Source organism: Falco naumanni, chromosome 10 (assembly GCF_017639655.2).
Source record: "Falco naumanni isolate bFalNau1 chromosome 10, bFalNau1.pat, whole genome shotgun sequence".
Taxonomy (NCBI): domain Eukaryota; kingdom Metazoa; phylum Chordata; class Aves; order Falconiformes; family Falconidae; genus Falco; species Falco naumanni.
Genome location: NC_054063.1, coordinates 13,060,090 through 13,081,653, shown reverse-complemented (window position 1 = coordinate 13,081,653; position 21,564 = coordinate 13,060,090). Strand labels below are relative to the sequence as shown.

Below are 21,564 nucleotides of genomic sequence, written 5' to 3'. Positions count from 1 at the left end.
ATAGTATATACAGTTTTTCTATGCAAATGACTGTAATACAGCACATTACCTCTTTTCTGTTAGTCATGGTGCATCTGGAGAGTAAAGACAAGCAAAAATAATTAATATCCATCCTACTTGGTGGCATAAATAACCTATTCCCATACAAACACAAAATTTTTAATCTACTTTTTTTATGTTTGGCATTATTTTCTGATGTTTTCAACTATTAAAAAGTAAAAATATAAATCAGTGCTAAGACACAAAAACTACACTGAAAACAAACCGTTAAATACAAGTCTGACCTAACTCAAGAATACTCATCTTGATACAAGCACAGTACACAGTGACCATATTTCACTTCACAAAATTAGCTTCCCTCTCATTCAGCAAAAAGCCACCAAAAGAATGTACACTGTGTGGAGTACAAGTTACCTCATGGGAAGAAACACAGAACAAAGCAGACACTTCTTGTACTTCACTGTGTTATACCACTCCAAAGAGTTTGTGGCTACTAAAAGAAAAGGCACTTGCATTCAGTGACATCTGATAAATACACAAAACATGAATTTATGAGAAGATATTCTCCCGACAGAAAACTCTGGTTCCATTGCATGTCCCTTACTTGAGAAGCCACTAATCTGATATGATGAGCACGCACACTAGGGTTTTTCAAGCCTCTCTACATTTTGAGAAGACTCAGATTAAAATCCAGACTAAAAACCATCTCTCCAGTCACATCAATACACAACAATGTTGTACCAATGCCAGCAGAGAATTTCCAAGATGCTACAAAATATTAACAATACAAAGTAACCCTTCAAGGGAGAAATTTCTTCAGCCTGTGTCACCCATAACCTATTTACTGAACCATTTTCTCCACAGGTTTCCTAATATCCATTTGCTTGCAACAATAGAAGAACAAATAACCTCTTGGGTTTGCTCTTTTTTTATGCAGCAATAGACACACATAAGTTGCAGTCCATAAATGTGGCTCCTGGCTGCCAAAATTAAGCTGCACTTGTACATACGACTTATAATTTCAATAGGACACTTACACAAAGCTAAGGGCTTTTGACATGCTAAGGACTTTTCCAAGGACTTCCTAGTATTTCAAAATCCATAGAAAGCATTAGAAAGTAAGCAAATGCATGCTTATTTAGAGTAAGAGTCACAGAGGCTTCTGAGATTCCTCCATTCATTACAGTTCAGCACTGTAAAGAGGCTGTATGAAAATAATATGCATAGGCTTCAAAATAAAGGAAAAGAAAGTAATATAAAACACCATAAACATAGAGATTACAGAAAAGGAAATTACACAAAAGGAAAATCAGATTTTTGTCACAGTCCACTGAAGTGAATAAATAAGAAAATGTTCCAGTGGTATGTTTATATACTTAAAGTGACATGAATTCAGGATGACAAATGGCCCAAAAGTTTGTCTCCTATAGCTGGAGGATAATAAAGACAGGAAAACAAAACAAAATAAAGTAAGGAAAACATGTACAGAACTGAGAATATTCATTTCAAATGTCTGAAATATCAGCCTTTTAACTCCCCCCTTCATAAGCCTGAGAAGTCTTTTCATTAGCATACTTCAGTTAGTGTCACTACACAATTATGAGTATTTTCTAACTAAAATTAATGTATGTAATTCAGTCCTGTCCACATTTCTTTAAGCACAGCCATCAGCTCTGCAAGCACATCCCAGCCTCTAAATTCTGAATGAATAGCTGGCCACCATCCCATTCTTTCAAACAAACCCAAACACGGTAAGAGCTGTCACACATTCCAGCAGGTCACTCAGTCTGGACAACCAGAGACCACATTGAGCACACTGGAGAATGTTCTTGGCCTGTGGTGAAGACGAGACCCTCTATTATCTGCACAGTGTGAACTTCAGTATTCAGGTAATCAGTTTATCATGGACACAAAAAGGAGGCCATAAAAGCTGGGAAAGGGGAAAGTATCTTGCCTACCAAAGTTTTAAGATAATTGATCAGCTTTTGCCCTTTTTTTAGCTCTACTCGTCAGAGGTCTTGGAGAAATGAATGCCCGGCACCAATAGCCCATGACAAAAAATTTCTTAAGTATCATTTGAGAGCGAATGTTCAATAAAGATCTGATTCTGTGGTGGCACTCTGACAGCATGGCAGTTCTGCTCAAACAGTAAAGATGCAATTAACAAGTAAAAGATTAGCGAAATATTTGCCTCATCAGAACTATTTAAATGCCATACATGAGAAATGAAAATAAGAGTCAACTATTAACTACACAAAAGAAAAAGGCACCTGCTCCTTTGAAAATAAAAACTGGGAAAGTACCAGGAGATTTTTCCAAAGCAATTAGCAATTGTTTCACAATGGGAAACCTGTAATGATGTATAGCTGACTACATACGAGCTGGACAAGCAGATAAAGGGAATCTTTTTGTTCATGCTGAAGAATGAGAATCTGGAGTTATGATATGATGGTATTACTCTCAATATCAGAACTGGTTTTTGTACTTCAGGATTGCATGAAGCAAATTTCAGCAGCAGAAATAACCCCATGACATCATGAAATCATTATTTCCCTAGGATTTCAGTCACCACTGAGTATATTTTTATCAACTATGCAAAAGCACATGGTACTTATTAAAATAACCAGATTTGGAGGAGGCTGCATGGCTCAGTAACTACAAAACATTTCTGTGAATTTAAAAGAAGTCTCTACCATCAAAAAGAAGAGATAAATATCTTGATGCTGACTAGAAGAGGTAAAACACAGAAGCAGTGATGATCCTATGTAAATAGAGCATTAACGCAGTACACTAACAATATAAAAGTCAGTACTAACAATCAAAACATGAACAAACAAGAATTTACAAAGCAATTCAATTGTCTGAGAAAGGCATGAAGCTGTTTTAAAGTAAGAAATTGAAGAAAAAGTCCTGAAAAATTTACTATTAAAGTCCAGGAAAACTGTGGACTCTCCAAACATAAATTGATTTAAACGGTAATTTATTTTTCCACAGTAAGTGTGTTTATAAAGCACAGTAAATTCATGTTACTAACACAAGAAACAAAATCTTTGTGAGATGATAACAACAAGGATTTCCCAGAAGACAAGGAATGCTTATATCAGAAATATTACCGTGGAAAAGCAGAATTTTGTCAGAAATCAACCAGCAGACTTACATGCTAGACTACCTCCAAGACAGGAGAAAACCTTTATAGATAAAATGATAGCAGGCCATTATTGTGAAGGTAGTACGCAACTTAGCCAAGGAAGAACTTAAAAAGAGCATTTGAAGTTGGCAATGAAAAGAGAACAACATTAAAACAGGAAGAAGTAAACCCAGCTCATGGTATAAGCTGCCTTAACAAGCCATTTGAGGATATTCTAGAAAGTGTCCAGATACAGTGAAAAAAACCCAGACCATGGAACTCAAAGGAACTCACTATTGAGCCTGCACCATGGACCTAAAGCAGACTCCAGCTGATCCCAGGAACCAGGGGTTAGATACACAACTAGAATCTTCCTTCGGTGCTTTGTAGGTACATGGTGAGTCACTTAGAGGCCACAATGGCCAGGACCTTCCTCTTCCTCTCAGCTACAATGTTGGCATTAGAATGACACTAAAAAACCTAGAGAAACAAGAAGTCTCAATGAAGTATATAATGCCATTCCTTACTCCCTCCATAAAGAAATTTTAACTGCATGTTGATGGTATCACCATCTTTCTTGTTCTCCAGGTTTCAATAAGCACATAAGATGAAAATTTCTAATTTGAAAAATAAAAACTTACAATTACTGTCAAAACTAAGAAACTTTTTCTAGGTCATCTTTAGCATATTTACACCTTTTCAGTTTGGTAATAGCTTTCTTTTGTCAATACAGCTGCTGGTATTAACTCATATTAATTACTTCAGGAAGCTGAGGTGTTCTCTTTTAAGTATGTTACTTAGATTCAACAAACGTTATAAAGAAAACTGTTGCTGTAACTTATAAACTACTGTACAACACTCTTGATAAACTGTAGACTGAATGACTCATGAGTTGGTTTGTTTCAGCATAACAAGTAATAGTAGTGGTGTGGCTTTGACACTCTAAACAAAGTGGTCTTAGGTTGAACGTGTTTTATTGTGTTTTTTGAGGATTTACTCTGTAATAATCTATGGTAAAAAAATCACAGGAAAATGTCTCCATTTGCAGATACTATCATACACAAGAGTTTCCAGGATATGACTAATAAGCACTCCTAGCTAATTTTGCTGGATAGGTTTTCCAGAGCTAGGACTTAACTACAGTCCTTGTCAATAGCTGGTGGCAGCTATACAACCAACACTCCTAGACCTGAATGCTGATCTGTCCATTTCTTCTCAACTTTGGTGTTTAATTAAGACAGCCTTAGAGCTTGTTCTCTGTGGCAGACAGCATAAAAGAAATGCAGAATAACCACAAATCAAGCCCTATTATTTAATAGGAAACAATCATGCAAGGCTTCCTGGAATGATGTATGACCTATAAACCCACATTTCGTTCAAACATAATGCCCATTCACAGACACATATCCATTATCTGTGCTGGATATAAGAGTGCATTGGGAAAAGTAACATATAAATAGACAAATGGTTGAGCATACACTAATGCAAAACCATCAGTTTTCCCCATTTGATTTGCCAACTGTCAGATTAACCACCTTCATTTTCCATTAAGCCAAGCATGGAGAGGATATTTTTCTTAGCAAAGGACAAATCCTAAATTCCTTGAACACCCTGACCTGTTACCAGTGAGTAAGCATTAACTGGTCTTAGGCCTGTGCAAATATTAGTTGCTTTCTAAGACACTAGAAAGAGGCTGAAAGAGATTGTTCTTAATAACAGTAAAAACTAATGTCCCTGCTTGCTAAATTGGAAATAAATTCAATACCTTTACAGATGGGTAAAGAAAACTCCCCCAAATCAGCATCATGAGAGACAAATGTTAGAACAAAATGCTGTCTATTGAGGCTTTCTAAAGAGATACGAACCTGGCAGAGAGACACTGCACCAATTCCAAAGAACAGCAGACATCCATGTTTCTAAGCACGTTCTCTTCAGCCCTGAAGCAAAGAACACAGTATAGCAACAGGGTGATGCTACATCATCTGTGAAGTCACTCAAACAAGAGCAGCAGATTGGAAGTAGCAGCCAAAATCCTGCTCAAAACACACACACAAAAAAAAAAAATCCTCACTGAGCAGACAGACAGAATGTTCCAGGCAATAAATTTATAAAGACTTCAAGAAATCAGCCTGGAAAGGGCAAAACGTTCCCAAAGAGGCATCCCAAAGTCCAATGCCAGTAAAGCAGATGATTCTCATTGTGACACAGTGAGAATCAAAGCACTGAGGGGATTTTTTCAGCCTGACAGAATTTCTATTATTCTATTTACTCAAAAAATGCAGCATGATATGAATCCAAATACTCATCACGTGAGTCAAAATTTAAATGCAAATTTTGAAAATAATCCATAATATTTATCATATTGTCAAATTAAAATAAAAACAAATCACAACCAGCCCAGGAAGTTATTTAAACCAGCATATACAAGTTATTATATCCATATCCCACAAAATAAAAGTTATCACGTTAGAAAATATCCCAAGGTACTTTTAACCATATTTTTTTTAAACCTAGTTTTACGGTGATATTCAGAATTTTGGTAACTTGAAGATACAGTGTAAAAGAGACAGTCTTGTTGACAAGACATTAGTTCATGACTCAGATAAAATGCAGCACTTGACATGACATTTTACAAGGAAAATACTCATGTGGGCTACTTATTCACAACTCCATTAAGGTTAGTGAACGTCTTTATGTTTGTATTTGAGTTTGGGCAAAACATTAAATCGGCCCTTACACTTCTTTGTAATAAAATGTATTTATTTAGGTGTCTTCAAATGAAACTGTAGGCCCCTGTAAAGGGTAAAGCCAAGACAACAAATGGCAACACAATGAAAAAAACCCAACAGTTGGACAACATAAATTTAATGGCAACACAATAAATCCTTCAAGGTTCTTTCCTTTCACCCTTCCACAAACTAATGTTTTTGTCCCACGGGCAATATTTAAACAGGCTAACACTTACTCTAATGTCCAGTTACAAAAGACAGAAGTCACCTGAGCTGGGGATCCCCATAGCATAAGGGATTATACAAGCTGTAAGAAGAGTGGCAGCTTCCAAACACATTCCAGGACTTAATTTGTCACCTGCTTTCTCCCATCAAATTTTTAATTTTTATTATCAAGAGCCTAGTAATTCACAGTAACCCTTTCCACTGATACAGCCCCTTTCCTGCCTTGAGTCCTCCTACTTCTTGCACATATTCAAAGGTTCTGAACTGTATCTCACATAGAATTTTTTCCCTTCACATTGAATTTACTAGGGTACTCCTTGATAGTAAAGGTTTTCTTTTTTCCATTTATGTCTAAATGCTCCCTACCAAAACTGTAAGCTTTTTTCTTCCTCTTTCCCTCTATAATCACCCTCTTTAACCCCTGACTTTATGTTTTTGAAAGAGCACATGACAATACTTCATAAGAAAATCACAGACAAGCTCAAAGCAGAAAACATCTATGCCTGCTTAGTGTTCTAGCACATTTGCTAGGAGCCAGACAGAGATGTTTGCCTAAAAACTTTGAAGAAATGGGACCTCTGGTTGTAACAAAAATATATAACCTAAATTGGATTTTTTTATCTTTACCAAATATTATAATATTCAAATTTTATTTTCGTTTAACACTGAAGTTTTAAAGAGTCATTTCATGCTATACAAAAGGTTCTGTGCTAGTAGAGTAGTTAATCTGTTTCACTTTAATGAAAAACAATTTAACAGCATCCTCAAACTTTCTTAGACTGAAGAAGAAATTAAATCAAATCTCTGACCCTTACCAGCATTTTGCTGGTTTCTAGGCCAGTCTACCTGGATATTATGTAGATAAATGAATTTCAGGAAGTTTTCTGTGGGTAAGCTCTAAGCTCTTAGAACAATGCTGTTCACATTATAGGTCAAGTTACAAAAAACCCTTAAAAGCCAGGTAGTGCTCCTGGAGGAAAAGTCAATAAAAGACTTACTTTTTGTGCTTTATAAGGTAGTCCTCCCCTGTAAAAAAAATCATTTTATTATCTTTGAAATGGAGCTGAGCTTCCTGGAATTAGTATTGTACTGAATACAGTGTCAATATCATCTCTCTTCTAGTCTCTCGCAGTGTTTTTTGCAGGTGAGTAACAAATCTGTCACTGCTTCAAATTCTGCAAAATCAGGGTGATAGAAAGACACAGCAATTTTTAAGTGATGATAAATGTCAATACTACTTTATTCAATTTTTAAACATGAGTGAAGTGAGGTGCACACTAATCACTGAATCTTAGCAAGCAGACCAAAACTGGATTTGGACAGTATGACTTCTACTCCCCTTCAATATAAAACCCATTAAAAATTGCCTTGACATACATATTCCTTTGTGACAGTTGCTTTGACAGTTTTCAGATGCACTTATGTATTAAAATGGCATAAGGAGTCAACCTGCATTGGCAGAGAAACAAATTTCAACTCCAGCCTAGTATTTCCAAAATATATGAGAATATTTTTACCCCATCTAGTCTAGCTCAAGATCCTGTTACATTTCATCTTCCATATCTAGAATACTTTTACTCTAAATCTCAAACTTCTCCCTCATTAAGGCACAATTCCATTTACATAGATAAAAGCTAATGTGATGAACCAAACCCGGTCTAAATCCATGGATAGCAGACTTGTTACATGTTAACACTCAGATAACCTGAAATCTGTATCTAGCCCTATACAATCAGCCTCACAGATTGACACTAACACTGAAAAAGTGACTACACACACCTCACTGCTCTTCCTATATTTATTTAATACAAATTGATGTCACAACCTGTATCTCCAGTATCTCCTCTCATGAATTATTCCCCTTCATTAATTCCGCACATTTCATCCTAAGTAGTACAAGTCAGCAGAAGCCTTATTGAAACCTCCCTGAATGATAGCGCTTTGCAGTCTCTCTGTCACCAAGCCAATGTATGACTTGAGCAAGATATCTGAAATTTATAATGGCTTTCTTTAACAGTCAGATGGAGAAACAGAAAATGGCACAGCCTACATGCTGTTACTGTCACTTTACAATTAAGGCTTTATATTCCTGTGCTTCAGAACCCTGGGTATCTCCTGAAGCAAATATAAAATTACTTCTCATCTCTACAGGCTTTTAATTATTTTCAGACAACTACTCCACCAGTTCCTCAACATTGTTGTAAAGTGTGAGATGAAAAGACAGCCTGATTTACAGTCTTGCATTTTAATGGCATACAGACAACTTCCAAATTGTATTTCTACCTGAAAATATTCTTTTGCTGATCGCTACCAGTACTGACAAAGACTACTGTGAATAACAAACTGCAAGAGAAAACCCCCGACTTTGCTGCTTCGGATTTTTTGTGCCATTTCTAACATTTATGCCCAGGTGGCACCAATACTTCATTATGCTAAGATTTTTTCCAACAGCAAAATATAGAAGAGCCATAAAAAAAAATACTGCCAGACCTCAAGAAAGTTGTATATTTTTAACTTTTTTAGCCTAAGTTGGCTACATATTTCAAGACCTTTAAGGCAATTTCAGTTTCTTTTCTGCTTGGCTAGTATTTGCCAAATCCAAGATTCTGACATTTCAGCTTACAAAACACTTCCAATGAAACCAGGACCAAAAGCTGTTTGAATCTCAACTTTAACCACCTAGATCTACATACAAATATCTATGGTGAATCAAGACTGCCTTCTATTGCACTAACTACCCTAGCTCAGCCTCCAGCACCACTAACTGGGTGGCCTTAATTTCTTGCTAATGTTATGTACTATGGGCAATAGGCTGGAGGGTCAGAAACCCATAGCAGATGATCACATATCCTTTCTGTCTCATTGTGTCATAACTCGGCAGTATGCAGTTACCATGCAGGACAGGAACAACACATGTAGAGCTGCCCAACACTTAACAAGTCTGTGTGTCACATCTCATCTGTGAGAAGGGCAACGTTTTCAAAAGGCTATCCTGCCTTTGAAGAGGTCTGGAAAGAGGTCTGGAAAGAACTGTCACGTCCTCTAAAAAATTCTGTGTTGAATCCAGTCTGGAAAGAGAGCAACCTGACAGAAACAGCAGAAAAATACTCTCATCCAGCACTTCTTCCTTCTAAGCTCTAAAATTCTAAACAGAAATAGATAAAGCAGCAAAAATTTTGTATAGGCATTAAGTAGTAATTTAAGCTTACTTTTAGGTATCACTAACATCATTACAATTTTAAATCAGTGTTATAAATTTAAGGTACTTGTTATGACACCTGTGTTCTATTTATTATTGCTACTGTTCCAAAACCTCGAAGAATAAGTAGGGGATGGTATCACTACGTAACCAAGAAAAAAGTACTCAAACTTTCATACCTCCTCCATGGATGGATCTACTGTCCTGAAAACATTGCAGAACTGAAACACAAAACCCCAAAACTAAAATGACACACTTTTGAGAAATATTCCAGTGACGAAGAAACTGGGGGTGGTGGGGGTGGGTGGTGTCCTAAACGAAGCAATAGATTTTCAAGTTTTTTGTTTTATTTTAAATAAGTAACAGCGTCAGTAGTCCTGATTTCGGGACTGGAGGGGGGGTGGGGGGGTGGGGGGGTGGAGGCCGGGATATATAATTATTGACGCCCTGAAATTGGCCTAATCTGGTAACATGGAAAGCTTTTCCTATTTCAATTAGCCTCATTAAGTATCCACAGGCTGGTGGTGCTGGCGGGGGGACGAGGTACCTGAGCCGAGATGGGTGCTAGGCGCTAAATGCGCAAGGCTAGCACGTCTCTTAACGCCTGGGGCAACATTTCACACGCTCTGAGCAATTGTTTACGTTTATTCACACTTATTTCTCACCGTGCATGTTCTGCGGGGAATGGGCTTTGTTGGTAGGTGGCTACCATTGCTCCAGGGGAATCTGTTGGCATGCTAATTGGGATCGTTCACACATAGTTCCAGTAATTTTCTGTTTGGTCTCATGAGTAATTTGCTTCTCCTCGAGTTTATCTTGTGGTGCCCCAGCTAGACCTATTTACGGTGGTTGTTCCGCCTCCCAAGGCCGCGTCTTGGGGACTGTTTGCAAGGACTTAACATCTTGTTTTCCAAAATTCTTGTTTTTCACTACAGATAATTCCATTTCGCCCCTCGCCTCCCCCTCCCTTTTTTTTTTTTTTTTATTTTAAAGCGAGTAATTCCTATTACTCTTTGTTTCACTGACTCTCGTCGGGGGAGGAGAAGGGTTCCCACAGCCCCCACCCGGCCGCGGAGCCGACCCCGTTCCCAGCGCTGTCTCCAGCTCCAGCACGTTCCACCCGCCCGGCGCCACCCGGACCCCCAGCCACAAGCCACACAGCCCTGGGCCCCGGCTCTCCACCCCGACCACCGCTAGTCAGCACCACTCAGAGGACGGCTGCCCGCCTCTCCCCATCTCCCAGCCGCGACCCCGGCCAAGTCTGCCGCACTCCGAGGGGCCACGATGCTGCGGCTGAGCCCCCCTCGCCCGGCTATGCCTAACCCAGCCCACGGCTGCCGCGGGCCGTCCCCACGAGGGATGGGGGCCGCCTCAGAGGGGGGCGAGAAGCGGGAGGCGGGGATCGCGCGGCACGTCCCGCACGAGCCCGCGCTCATGACCGCCGCAGCCCCGCCCCTCCCCTTCCTCCCATCTCCTGCCGGAAGTGCCGCTCCGGCCGGCTCGGCGGTTCCGGCGCTCTGTGGTAAACCGGCGGCGGGGCGGTTCATGGCCGCCACGGGCAGTGCTCCTGTGGCTGGGGCGACGTGGAAGCCGGGTAACGGCGTCCCGGCGCAACGGCGGAAGAAAATCCACGGCAAGGTACCGGGGGCAGCCTCCTGCCGCCCGAAGGGGCACGGGGGCGCGGCCGGCAGCGGGAGGGGCGGTGCGAGATGACGGGCGGCACCGCGGCCTAGGCCGCCCTCGGGCTACAGAGGCCCGCCCTGGCCGGGTGGGCCCGCTCCTGGCCTCCCGCCCCGCCGGGCCGCCAGGGGGGTTGCTGCCCTCCGCAAAAGCAAGCGAGCAGCCGGGCTTTGTGCTGGAGTACCGCGGGTGCTGGGCGTGCGGGCCTGGCTGGGGCGGTCACCGTACGGGTGTGAGGGGCTGGCACACCAGGCCGTGCAGCTGCTGAACGGCCAGGTTAACACACTCAGACGTGGGGCCGCATCTGCGATTTTTGGACTGTTCTTTTCCGTCCGCTTCTTATAACCCAGAGCTGCTGGTCTAAACTGTACTCTCCTCCATCCTTTGTTTCTGCTGGCAGCAAGAAGCTAAAAACCCTTGCTGAATCTCTGCTAGTACAGCAGGCCTGTTGTGCACAAGCGCTTCACTGTGCTGATCCTCATCACTGTCTTCTGCTTTGTGTTTGGTGTGGCAAACACTATTAATGATTTCACAGGTGCCAATGCCAGCCTTCATTTTAGTATCTGGTTGTTGAAGTGTTCTCCTGTTTCCATCAAAGAGAATTCAAAGACAAAAAGCTGTGTACTCCTCCCAAGGGGAAGAGGGAAGAAAAGCATCTGAAGCTGCTACCAAGAATTCTCACAAATCAAGTTGATGAGATATGTAACTTACATCACCAGCACACTATCATTTGAACAAGCCATGGTGATACACTTGGTGTGCTTTCCCTCTGTTTAGTGGTATTTCAGGTAGCGTAGTCAACTGTCAAAATGGATGCCTGGCAAAGTAAACATTGTTGTAATTATTTTCTGTTTTACAGAAAACAAGGTTTTTTTAATTAGAACATCTTACCAGAGTTCTGACTTCTAATACATCTGCAAATTTTGAAAATTCAGATCACTCTTAATATTAACCTAGTATCCTTCCTCATCCACACACACAACTCCCACCTTCTAGGGCAGGAATCAGTCAAAAGTACACATTAGCATTTGAAGCAAGCTTGGTGCATAGCTTATTACAGATGAACTTGAATAGAATTATTTGGTATTAATGAAATTGCTGCTAAAATGTTAGCTCAGCTGCACTGACCTTTTATCGTACACAGTTCCAGTTACCTTAGTTTGAAAGACAAACTGTGCACCTAATGGAAAAAAAGATTCTGAATATAGGTGATTCACTAAGATGCTAAAGTTTGACAGATGGAGTTTAAAAAAAAAATCGTTCAGAGTCAGTACCGCAGTAAAAGTATGTAAATAGGCAAAGGCACTGAAACTTTTATGTAGTAAAACTTCACATTCTCGGTGCTCAGCAGGCACTGAGAATAAGATTTTTTAAAACTTCATTGGCACCTACACTTTATTCTTTATTTCTTGATTTCAGTGCAGATCTGAATAGCTATGCAGGGTCAAAACTTCAGGAGATGCCTTAGCTAACTTAGAATACAGAAATTTCAGTGAAGAAGGGTTCAGATAGTCTAGCAATTTAAGACTGGACTAGTTCTTGTCTTTAAAATACAGGATTTAGTTTTTCACCTGAGAAGTCAGTCGTAAGTATTAGAATAGTTAAGTCTATTTTCAGATAACTTGCAAAATGCAGAACCAAGTTTGCTTTATTTTCAGAATGAAAGACACACCCTTTTTGGCATACTCAGGTGTTTATAATGTTAGGCTTCTACATTCAGGACTCTGTGCCTCTATTATTCTTGCTTTAATTTAAATGTGAAAGCTGGAGCATGCTTAATGATAGGCTGAGAAAAAACATTTTAAAATAATTATTCAGTTATACTCAGTTCTGTCAGATATAAAATTATGCTTTACAACAAGTTTACTGGCCTCAGTACATCCCAGCATATCGTTTATGTTTGGATCAGTTAAATCACTAGACAATAGCATGTCCTATGCAAGACCTTCAAATTACTGTGCATACAGTTTAATATATGGAAATGTGTTGTGTAACTCCTTCAGATATACCCCTCTGTCTCAGAAAAGTATTACAATCAAGAGGATTTCTGCTGCAAAAATGCTCCAGGCAGTTGCTTTTCAGGGTAATTTCAAAAAGCCTATTAACTTCTCATTGTTCTGTTAAACTTTTAAACTGCTGTGTTCGTATTTCTCTGTATTGGATACATTTACACATTTCATGTCTGTAGGTTGTGTGTTGCTATTTTCTTTTATTTTATTGAAAGTACATCCCAGACTTTTTCCATTATACAATTGCCTGATACTTCTAATGATTAAAAAGCCATATTGCCCTGTTCAGTGGTTAGAACAAATAACTATGTGTCATGGTTTAACCCCAGGTAGCAACTGAGCACCACACAGCCACTTGCTCACTCCCCTCCAGTGGGATGGGAGGGAGGGTTGGAAGGGTAAAAGTGAGAAAGAAACTTGTGGGTTAAGATAAAACCTGTTTAATATAAAATAATTAAAAAAAAAAAAGGAAAAGAAAAGAAGGGGGAAAAAAAGCAGAGGAAAATAAAACCCAAGAAAAACAAATAATGCAAATGAAAACAATTGCTCACCACCAACCAACACCCAGCAGTTCCCTGAGCCCTCCCGCTGCACCCCCACCCCAGTTTTATTGCTGAGCAGGACACCATATCATATGGAATATCCCTTTGGTCATTGGGGCTCAGCTGTCCTGGCTGTGTCCTCTCCCAACTTCTTGTGCATCCCCAGCCTGCTGGCTGGTGTGGTGGAGCAAGGAGCAGAAAGGGCCATGAGTCTGCGTAGGCACTGCTTATCAGTAATTATCAACACTGTTTTCAGTGCAAATCCAATACATAGCCCCATATAAACTACAATTTAAGGAATACAACTCTACCCCAGCCAAAACCAGCACACTGCTTTTTAATTTCTCTAATTTTTGTCTTCATGGAGTAGTGTCTAGGTAAACGTTAACATCCCAGTTAGGTTGCATTCACTGTAATTACGGTTCTCAGAGGTTTTAAAATCGAGTGAATTATTTTGGTAGAAATTTGTCCTTTATGTTGCAATAGAATATTGTGCAAGATGGGCTCAGGCTCTGATGTGTTAGGGCCAGCACTGGATTTGCTGCAAACTTTGGCATGGGTGTGAGACCACTGCAGTAGTTGGCTTTGTATTTGGTAATTGAATTAGTGTTTAATTCAACTTCAAATAATGACCCAATATTTACATCAAACAGACAGGGCACTCTGTTGGAGAGAGCTGCATACAAAGGCCACGTGACTGCAACAACTGCACACACCTAGAACCAACCTTTGTGTACACCCCAAGCTGTTTCTTGAAAAGGCTCACGTTGGTTCTGAGTGGGTTGACTTGCACCTGGGATATGTGGGAAGAACACACACAGGAAGGCACTGTTGGATGTGAATTTCTAACCAACATCAGAGAGCATGTGCAGCCTACCTTCAGAAGCTTTTTTTCCTAGAAGCTTACTTGGAAGCAGGATGGGTGAATTGTTTAGCCATCAGCAGTCTCTTCTTGTGGGCCATCTTCATTACTGGTCTTGACTAGGGGGGATTGTGCCAAGGCAGAGGGGGGAGGGGCAGGAAACTGGTGACCAGAGCAGGCAACAATTCATCCATTTCGTACCTTCCTCACAGATCACTTTTAAGAAGGTAACATGACTCAACATTTTGAATTGATGCTTATTGTAGCTGGGGGAAAAAAAAAGCCTCTAAAAGGAATACAAGATGCATGGTTTAATACCAGAATTAAATTTAGTGTATTCTTGGTCTTACCAGGACTAGAAGGCTGTAATTTCTTCACATTTTTTGTAAATTACTTAAACCTAGTGCGTCAAGTTTACAGTTAAAGGTTTGCAGCACAAATCTGATTGATTTTAATGCCTTCTCTAGGGTGATCTTCATAGAAACTACTAAAGACTTCAAAGAATTCATTTTAGGTGAAATCAGTTGTTCTGATAAAATAAATGGATCCTTGTTCAGTTGGAGTTCAGCTTCAAGCTACCAATGAATGCCATAAGACCTATTATACCCGCCACACTGGCTTCAAGACTAAGCAAGATCTGTCTTCATCTGATCTACTGTTACTTCAGCTTAGGACTGGAATAACCCTTTCAGAGAACAATACAATCTGCTTCCACCATGCAAAAATTTACATTGAAAGATTTGAAGACTTACAAAAATCATGTTGTGATCCTTTTAACATACACAGAAAGCTATCAAAGAAAAAATTACGAGCAATTGACTTAGATGATGCAGCTTTTCTAAGTGCCAAGTTTGGAAGACAGTTTGTACCTGGTTGGAAGCTTTGTCCCAAATGTACGCAGATAATAAATGGAAGCGTGGATGTTGAAGCTGAAGATCGCCAAAGAAGAAAACTTGATTCAGACGTATGTATTTGGACCAGTTTTCCCACCCTCACTAAGTTCTGCAGGCTGTTGGAATTGGGCTTCATACCGTCCTACATAAAAAAATTGAGTTTTTAAATAGAAATATGAAAAAGCAGTCGGTTAGATATGTGGGAGTTTACTGTATTTAAACCTTTATTTGGAGGACCTTAAAAAAATCCTCTTCCCTAATTAAATATTATGGCCTTTTAAATTCTAATGATTCTGTCTACTAGGGTGACTTACAACTACATATATTATGTAAATACCAGACTGCTGCTGATATTTTAAGCTGTTAGTCAAGCCTTGCAAAAAAACAAGCTCATGTGCTTAAAACTGAACACTGCAAAGGTTGCTTCTAAGAATGTTGAGATAAACTTCTGGTTTAGTCTCTTCAGTGAAAAATAAAAAACTCCACTTTCTTTAGCAGTTCCTTACCAAGTGAGCTTGCATTGAGGTGAATTAAGTGTACTCTTATTGTGGTGTCTGAGCTGTGAAGGCCATGGTCTTTGTTCAGGGGCAGTAATGAACTGGCGTGGGAGGATAATGCTTTACGTGCTGAGTTTGGGATACAGCTTGTACATTGTTGGGTGCATTGTTCGAGATGTATGCAGGTAATCAGTAGAAGTGTGGGCAACCAAATTGGCAGGACCTCATCTATATACGTCCTGTAGCAAAGCAGAATTGCATTCTAGGAGCTGTTGTCCCTTTCAGCCCAGGGACTGTTGCCCAACTGTATTTTTCAATTACATGGCAGTATGATTAGGAGACTGATGGGTTGAAACTTGAAAGCATTGATTGAAACTGCTACTATAAAGCTTGTATTGTTGGGCTTTGAGACTGCTACAGTTCTCCAGCATACAAACTTAAGTCTTAAAGTTGTTTCTCCTGGAAAGTCCAGTGCTTAAGAGTCGAGGTCAACAATTTACCTAAATTATTGCAATATCCTGGATTGGCTGGACATTTTCTTGTGAATTTAAGTTTGTATTTGTAATTGAATGAGATTTTCTGTCTTTACTCAGGGACGTACAGCTAAGGCTTTAAAGTCTCTGCAGTTTGCTAATCCGGGACGACAGACTGAATTAACTCCTGAGACCAGCAAAAGGGAAAAGAGAAGGCTGCAAACAAAAAATGCATCATTTAATTCAGACAGGTGAGCTGTTTCCTGTATTCACATTATCTTTAAATTTCACTGCACAATAAAATAGCCTTCATGGTCAGTGTCCCTCTAACACTATAACATTTTCTATGTGGATGTTTGTATGTTTATGGGTTGCTTTTTTGTTTTTGAGGATCTTAAAGCACTCATTACTGAGATAAAACAGAAGATGAAGGCAGTAAGAATAAAACAAGTATTTGGTAAGGTATGACAATACTACACAGATCATAATGAAGCTATTAATTTATGCATAAACTAAAATTCTGACAATAGGCTAAATTTGAATACAGAAGAACCAAGTAGACTACACTTAAAATATTGGAGTTGTCATCTTTCAAGAAACTCAGTAGTTACACTTTGTAAACAAAAGTGTGCAAGTTAGGACCTTACCTCCTGTTTGAAAAAGGAAGTTAAGTGTACAAGTTGGACAATACTAGGTAACAAATCATAGCCTTCTAATGTGATTGATTTTAAAATCACGCTTTCTACAGAGTAAGGGTATATACAGCTGATTTGTCTGTCATTTTCCACTAAAAGTTTGGATCAATTCAGTCTAGTCCCAGTAGGAGTGTGATAGAAATCCCAGCTTTAACTAGTCATACAATACTTCTTAGAACGTGCAAGAAAGATCACATTAATACTTTTCCCCTGCTCTCCACCTAAGTTTAACCTTACAAAACAGAAGCAGACACTAGATAATCTGTTCAAACACTACACATCCTTTTCCCCTCCATTTGTTTCTTCTACTCAGTCTGGACACAAGTTGCAACAGGGAAATTTTGTTGAAATGTTAGAAAAACTTTTCCTATGTATGTAGCAAAATGCTGGCTTATAAGTGTTGTGGCAATCTCTGACATTAGAGCTACTCAGAACTGAACTAGATGCAGAGCAACCTAATTTGAGTTGACCTGGCTTTGCACCGAGTCAAACAAGGTGACTTCCAGAGGTACCTTCGAAACAGCTTTTTCTATGATTCTGCAATTAAACAGAACTGTTACAGAGATGGTTAGTGATAAAAGCATGAACAATACTTTTAAGTTAGGATGTGTGGACCCTAAATGATACCACAGAACCTCCTGTGAATTACAGCTACATGTTAACAAAGAAAAGTAAATTAGGGGAGTATTTCACATCTGAGAGATAATCTGAAGTTGACATCATAAAACAAAGAATATTCTTAAGTACTTGAATAATACATGCTGTTGAAAAAAGAAAACCTTCCCATTCTTGAAATTATTTCAGACACACTATAGTGGCGATACAATTAGGACTGAGAACTGTTGTCAAATACTGTAACATACATATATCTTTTAAACTAAGTGTTCCAATGAGTTAAAACCTGAAGAAAGCAAACTTTGTCCACAATTGTCAGCAGCTTGGCATCAAAATAATTGGAGTTTTTTTTAACATGGAAATAAATGTTGGCTTTCATTATACAGGCAAATTATACCAGCCAAGAGTAAAGTCTACGATAGCCAAGGACTACTTCTTTACAGTGGGATGGACCTCTGTGATTGCCTTGATGAAGATTGCCTGGGATGTTTCTATGCTTGCCCCAAGTGTGGCTCCAACAAGTGCGGAGCTGAATGTCGCTGTGACCGCAAGTGGCTATATGAGCAAATTGAGATAGAAGGAGGAGAAGTAATTAAAAATAAGCATGTTGGTTAGTGTTTATGTGCAGTATTTATCCTGAGTATATATTCCATGCTTTGATTAAATACAGCGCATTCATCATGTAGTGGTTTATTGAAACCCATTGGAATTTATCGCAATACACATGACTAATGTGCTCACTTTCACATTGACTTTCAGTACAATTATGGAAATAATTATACCACTGTCTTTTCACACTTCATTTTACCTTGTTCTCAGTCCCAAGTAAGTTCCCATTGAGCAGTCTTTTACTCCTCTTTAGGGTGCAAAATTTTCATGTGATATAGCCAGAGCCATTCACTGTTGTGTCATACACTTGTTTTGTGGAGTGCCCCGGGGTCTCCTTGTATCCCTTGTATTTCCTTCTGTAGTTCAGGATCTCATGGTTTTGAATCTGTTTTATGTGAAACACTATGAAAGTTCACAGTGAATTTACATGCATTATTAATAAAGTGCTTTTCAGTAGTAATAGCAAATGCTGGATCTTCTTACAGTATCCCAGCTACATCTGATAAATTCAATCCTGTTCACTTAAATGGATTCAACAGCATTTACGAGTTCAGATCCTGTCCAGTGGGATTTGAGATCAAGCGCTCTTTATGAATTCAAGCCTTACTGTTTAAAGTGTTTAAACTGTTGAGGCATTGAAAGACGTCAAAGTTTGTATTATGGTACTGTTTTGTTGGTTTCTTTATAACATAGCTGAAATAATTTTCCTGTATTTGTTATCACTCTGTAATTGTACTGGTACTCCAACAGCCCTCTTCAGTTTTTTTCGTACTTGTTCATAAGGTAAACATTGGAATGAATTTAAGTGGCTGTTCCCAAACTAAGTGTATCCAGACTTCTACATAAAACATAGTTGAATTGAAATTATGTTTGGTTGATGAATTATCTATCCTCAGAACATTAGCATTTTACATTATAAAAAGGTCTATGGAAAAGAGATTTTATAAATATTACTAAGATTTCAGTTAAGTGTTATTCCTTGATATTTGTTTTAGATACATTTCTCGTTTCTGCAGTAGACTTGGAAGATCTGCATGTTTATTAGGTCAGTTTCTCAGGAATAGTGTTAACCATTGATTTCTGAATACTTACTTGATAAGGATGTACAAAACTTACTTGTTTAGACTCTTCTGCTGTCCTGAAGGTTGCAGCGCCGAAATCCGCGGTTGGGCTGCGGGTGTGCTGCCACCTGCTGGCCGTGGAGTAGAGCATCGACTCGTACTGCATTTTTCATTAAATCTGATACAAAACTAAACAGACTTCCTTTTTTTGGTGAAAGCATTGGCTCTTCTTGCAATGGATGTCTCTTTCATTGGCTTTGGATTCCAGCCCCAGTTACCACAACCATCATGATTTTATTTAGGGAAAGCAACGCACTTTTCCAGAGAGCAATACCACAACTGAGTAATAGCCAGACTTCCCAGAGGCATTTAATGCCTTTTACTTTGTTGGCTGCAGAGCCTGCTTATCCTGACACAGCAATTAATCTTTTGTGCTTGATCCATGTTTGGAACAGTTTCATCTCTTGAAGCTACCTTTTGAAATGGATGAAAATACTGATACCTCCCTGAAAGTGAGAGGAGGAAAAGCTGGCCCAATCTTGTAATTCCTGTGTATGTATTATCTTTTTAAATTGGACCTGAGTCAGAAGTGCCCATTGTTAAAAAACTTAGAGGCTTCCAACTGTTTGATTAATGTAACACACTTCAGTCCACAGTTACACTTTGGATTCACTAACTTAAAGCATTTCACTGAAGTGAAATGCGAGTCTACTAGTAGCTTAAATTGGTAGAGCATCCTATTATTAGAACTATATTTCTTTATCTCCATTAAGTCCTGAAAAATGAGTGTATTCAGTCTCCTGTTTTACAGGTTACTGACAATGAGCCCTTTCCCAAATAAATCACTCAAGTTGTTTCCTAACGAAATGCATAGGGCTGCTGTTTGACTAAGAACCTGCATGAAGTACTAGCTACTGTTGATTGCTATAGAAGCTACAGGAGGCTTAGGGGTTTTTTCCAATAAAACAGGACTTTTTGGTGTTGGTCGTTCACATGTCCTGTTTACATATTTAGGACATTTCCATGTAGCTGTACTTCCTTAACATGCCTAGGTTGTTCAACAGTGTGTTTTTATATACTTCCCTGTCCCCCTCATCAATTTTCCTGTTAAAAGACGTTGTTGCAAGTCAGACTTTACCTAATCTTGCTAGATTTAAAATGCTTACAGCTGTGAATTTCTCCCTTTTTTCCTGTATGTTTTTATAAATACCACACAAGCATCCCACCAGCATAATACACAAGCTATTTTATCATCACCTAAGTAATTGTATATTGTTCCCAATAGCATATGTAGTTCCCTGTCTTTCAGAATTACTAAGCCTGTTAAACAGGATGTTTTTAATATAACCAAAGGAAACTACTTTCTGTAAAAGCCAAAGTTCATAAACCAGGTGTAATAAGCACTTTAAACTCTCATGCATTTAAATCTCAAGCCAACTACAGGTATACCTGTTACCATAATAAAACTTCCCTTTTAATATTAATTTCAAAAAGTAATGTCTACAGACAAAGTTTACATATTCAAAAGACAGAAATCAATGAGAATAAAAGAATCTGGTTTATGAATAATACATATCCCACAGATCAGTTTGAGTTTATTGAACAGAAGCTCCAAATTTGTGATCTCTTAAGTACAGCGTTAAGCACTGTTTTGGTTTCTTTCTCACACAGAAAAATTCACATCAAGTTTAGAACATGGTCAAGTTTAGCATCTGAAGTCAGTGAGTTCTTTGAACCTTGTAAGAGTTACCTCATAGCTCTGTGGTCACATCTGAGACAGGCTGTGTCCTCCCCTCGCCACCTTAGCAGAGCTGCATGTTCCAAACTGATGACACATGCCCTGGGATGCTTTCTGTTAAATACTCAAACAATACAGTACCGTCAGGTAATTAACTCAGAGAAGGTATTATATTAACACTTTTTGCGTCTATACTACTAAAAAAGTATTTATCTTTGGGACATACATTAGAACTTTATCCTTAGGCACAGCATTAACTGTTTTCGTTTAATCAATTAAGTTCATAACTTAGAACCCAATATAAGGAGACTAACTTTTCAATCCCATAGCTGACCAAGACATCAGAAACAGCAGGAAGTAGACAGACCTATCCAAAAACCCTAAGATTTGATAAACCCAGAAGTCAGAATTCAAGCCTCTAAAGAAAAAAAAAAGTTAAGATGACTATAAATTCCCTTTTTTCTGATTTTAGGCCTGTTTTAATGTTCTTTTTGGCCTTCATATAGGTGTTACCCATATTAGCCAGAATAGGGCAATAGACAATTGCACCTCAGCTCACACTGAAATCCTGTAGTGACATAGCTACCCAGAGGTTAAGTGTTTGGGTGGA

The 21,564-nt window shown here is 39.0% G+C and overlaps 1 protein-coding gene across 2 annotated transcripts; it reads left to right on the top strand.

Moving 5' to 3' along the window:
• Positions 1–10,804: 10,804 nt before the first annotated feature.
• On the top strand, positions 10,805–19,410 carry LOC121094745 (ADP ribosylation factor like GTPase 14 effector protein). Of its 2 annotated transcripts, XM_040608793.1 has the most exons (5): positions 10,808–10,918; positions 12,964–13,043; positions 14,841–15,337; positions 16,357–16,487; positions 17,933–19,410. In XM_040608793.1, exons 3-5 carry the CDS (start codon positions 14,915–14,917, stop codon positions 18,159–18,161), a joined length of 783 nt encoding a protein of 260 aa, XP_040464727.1. In that variant the 5' UTR covers positions 10,808–10,918; positions 12,964–13,043; positions 14,841–14,914; the 3' UTR covers positions 18,162–19,410. The 2 variants fall into 2 exon arrangements, with proteins under 2 accessions (XP_040464728.1, XP_040464727.1); XM_040608794.1 differs by lacking the exon at positions 12,964–13,043 and having other exon boundaries at positions 10,805–10,918.
• The last annotated feature ends 2,154 nt before the right edge of the window (positions 19,411–21,564 follow it).

What these genes read in the sequence shown, in the direction of transcription:
- LOC121094745 (XM_040608794.1), top strand. Translation starts at nt 14,915, where the DNA reads ATGGATCCTTGTTCAGTTGGAGTTCAGCTTCAAGCTACCAATGAATGC. An exon ending in GAAGAAAACTTGATTCAGAC is followed by an intron (nt 15,338 to 16,356) that starts GTATGTATTTGG and finishes GTCTTTACTCAG; the next exon opens with GGACGTACAGCTAAGGCTTT. An exon ending in GCATCATTTAATTCAGACAG is followed by an intron (nt 16,488 to 17,932) that starts GTGAGCTGTTTC and finishes TTCATTATACAG; the next exon opens with GCAAATTATACCAGCCAAGA.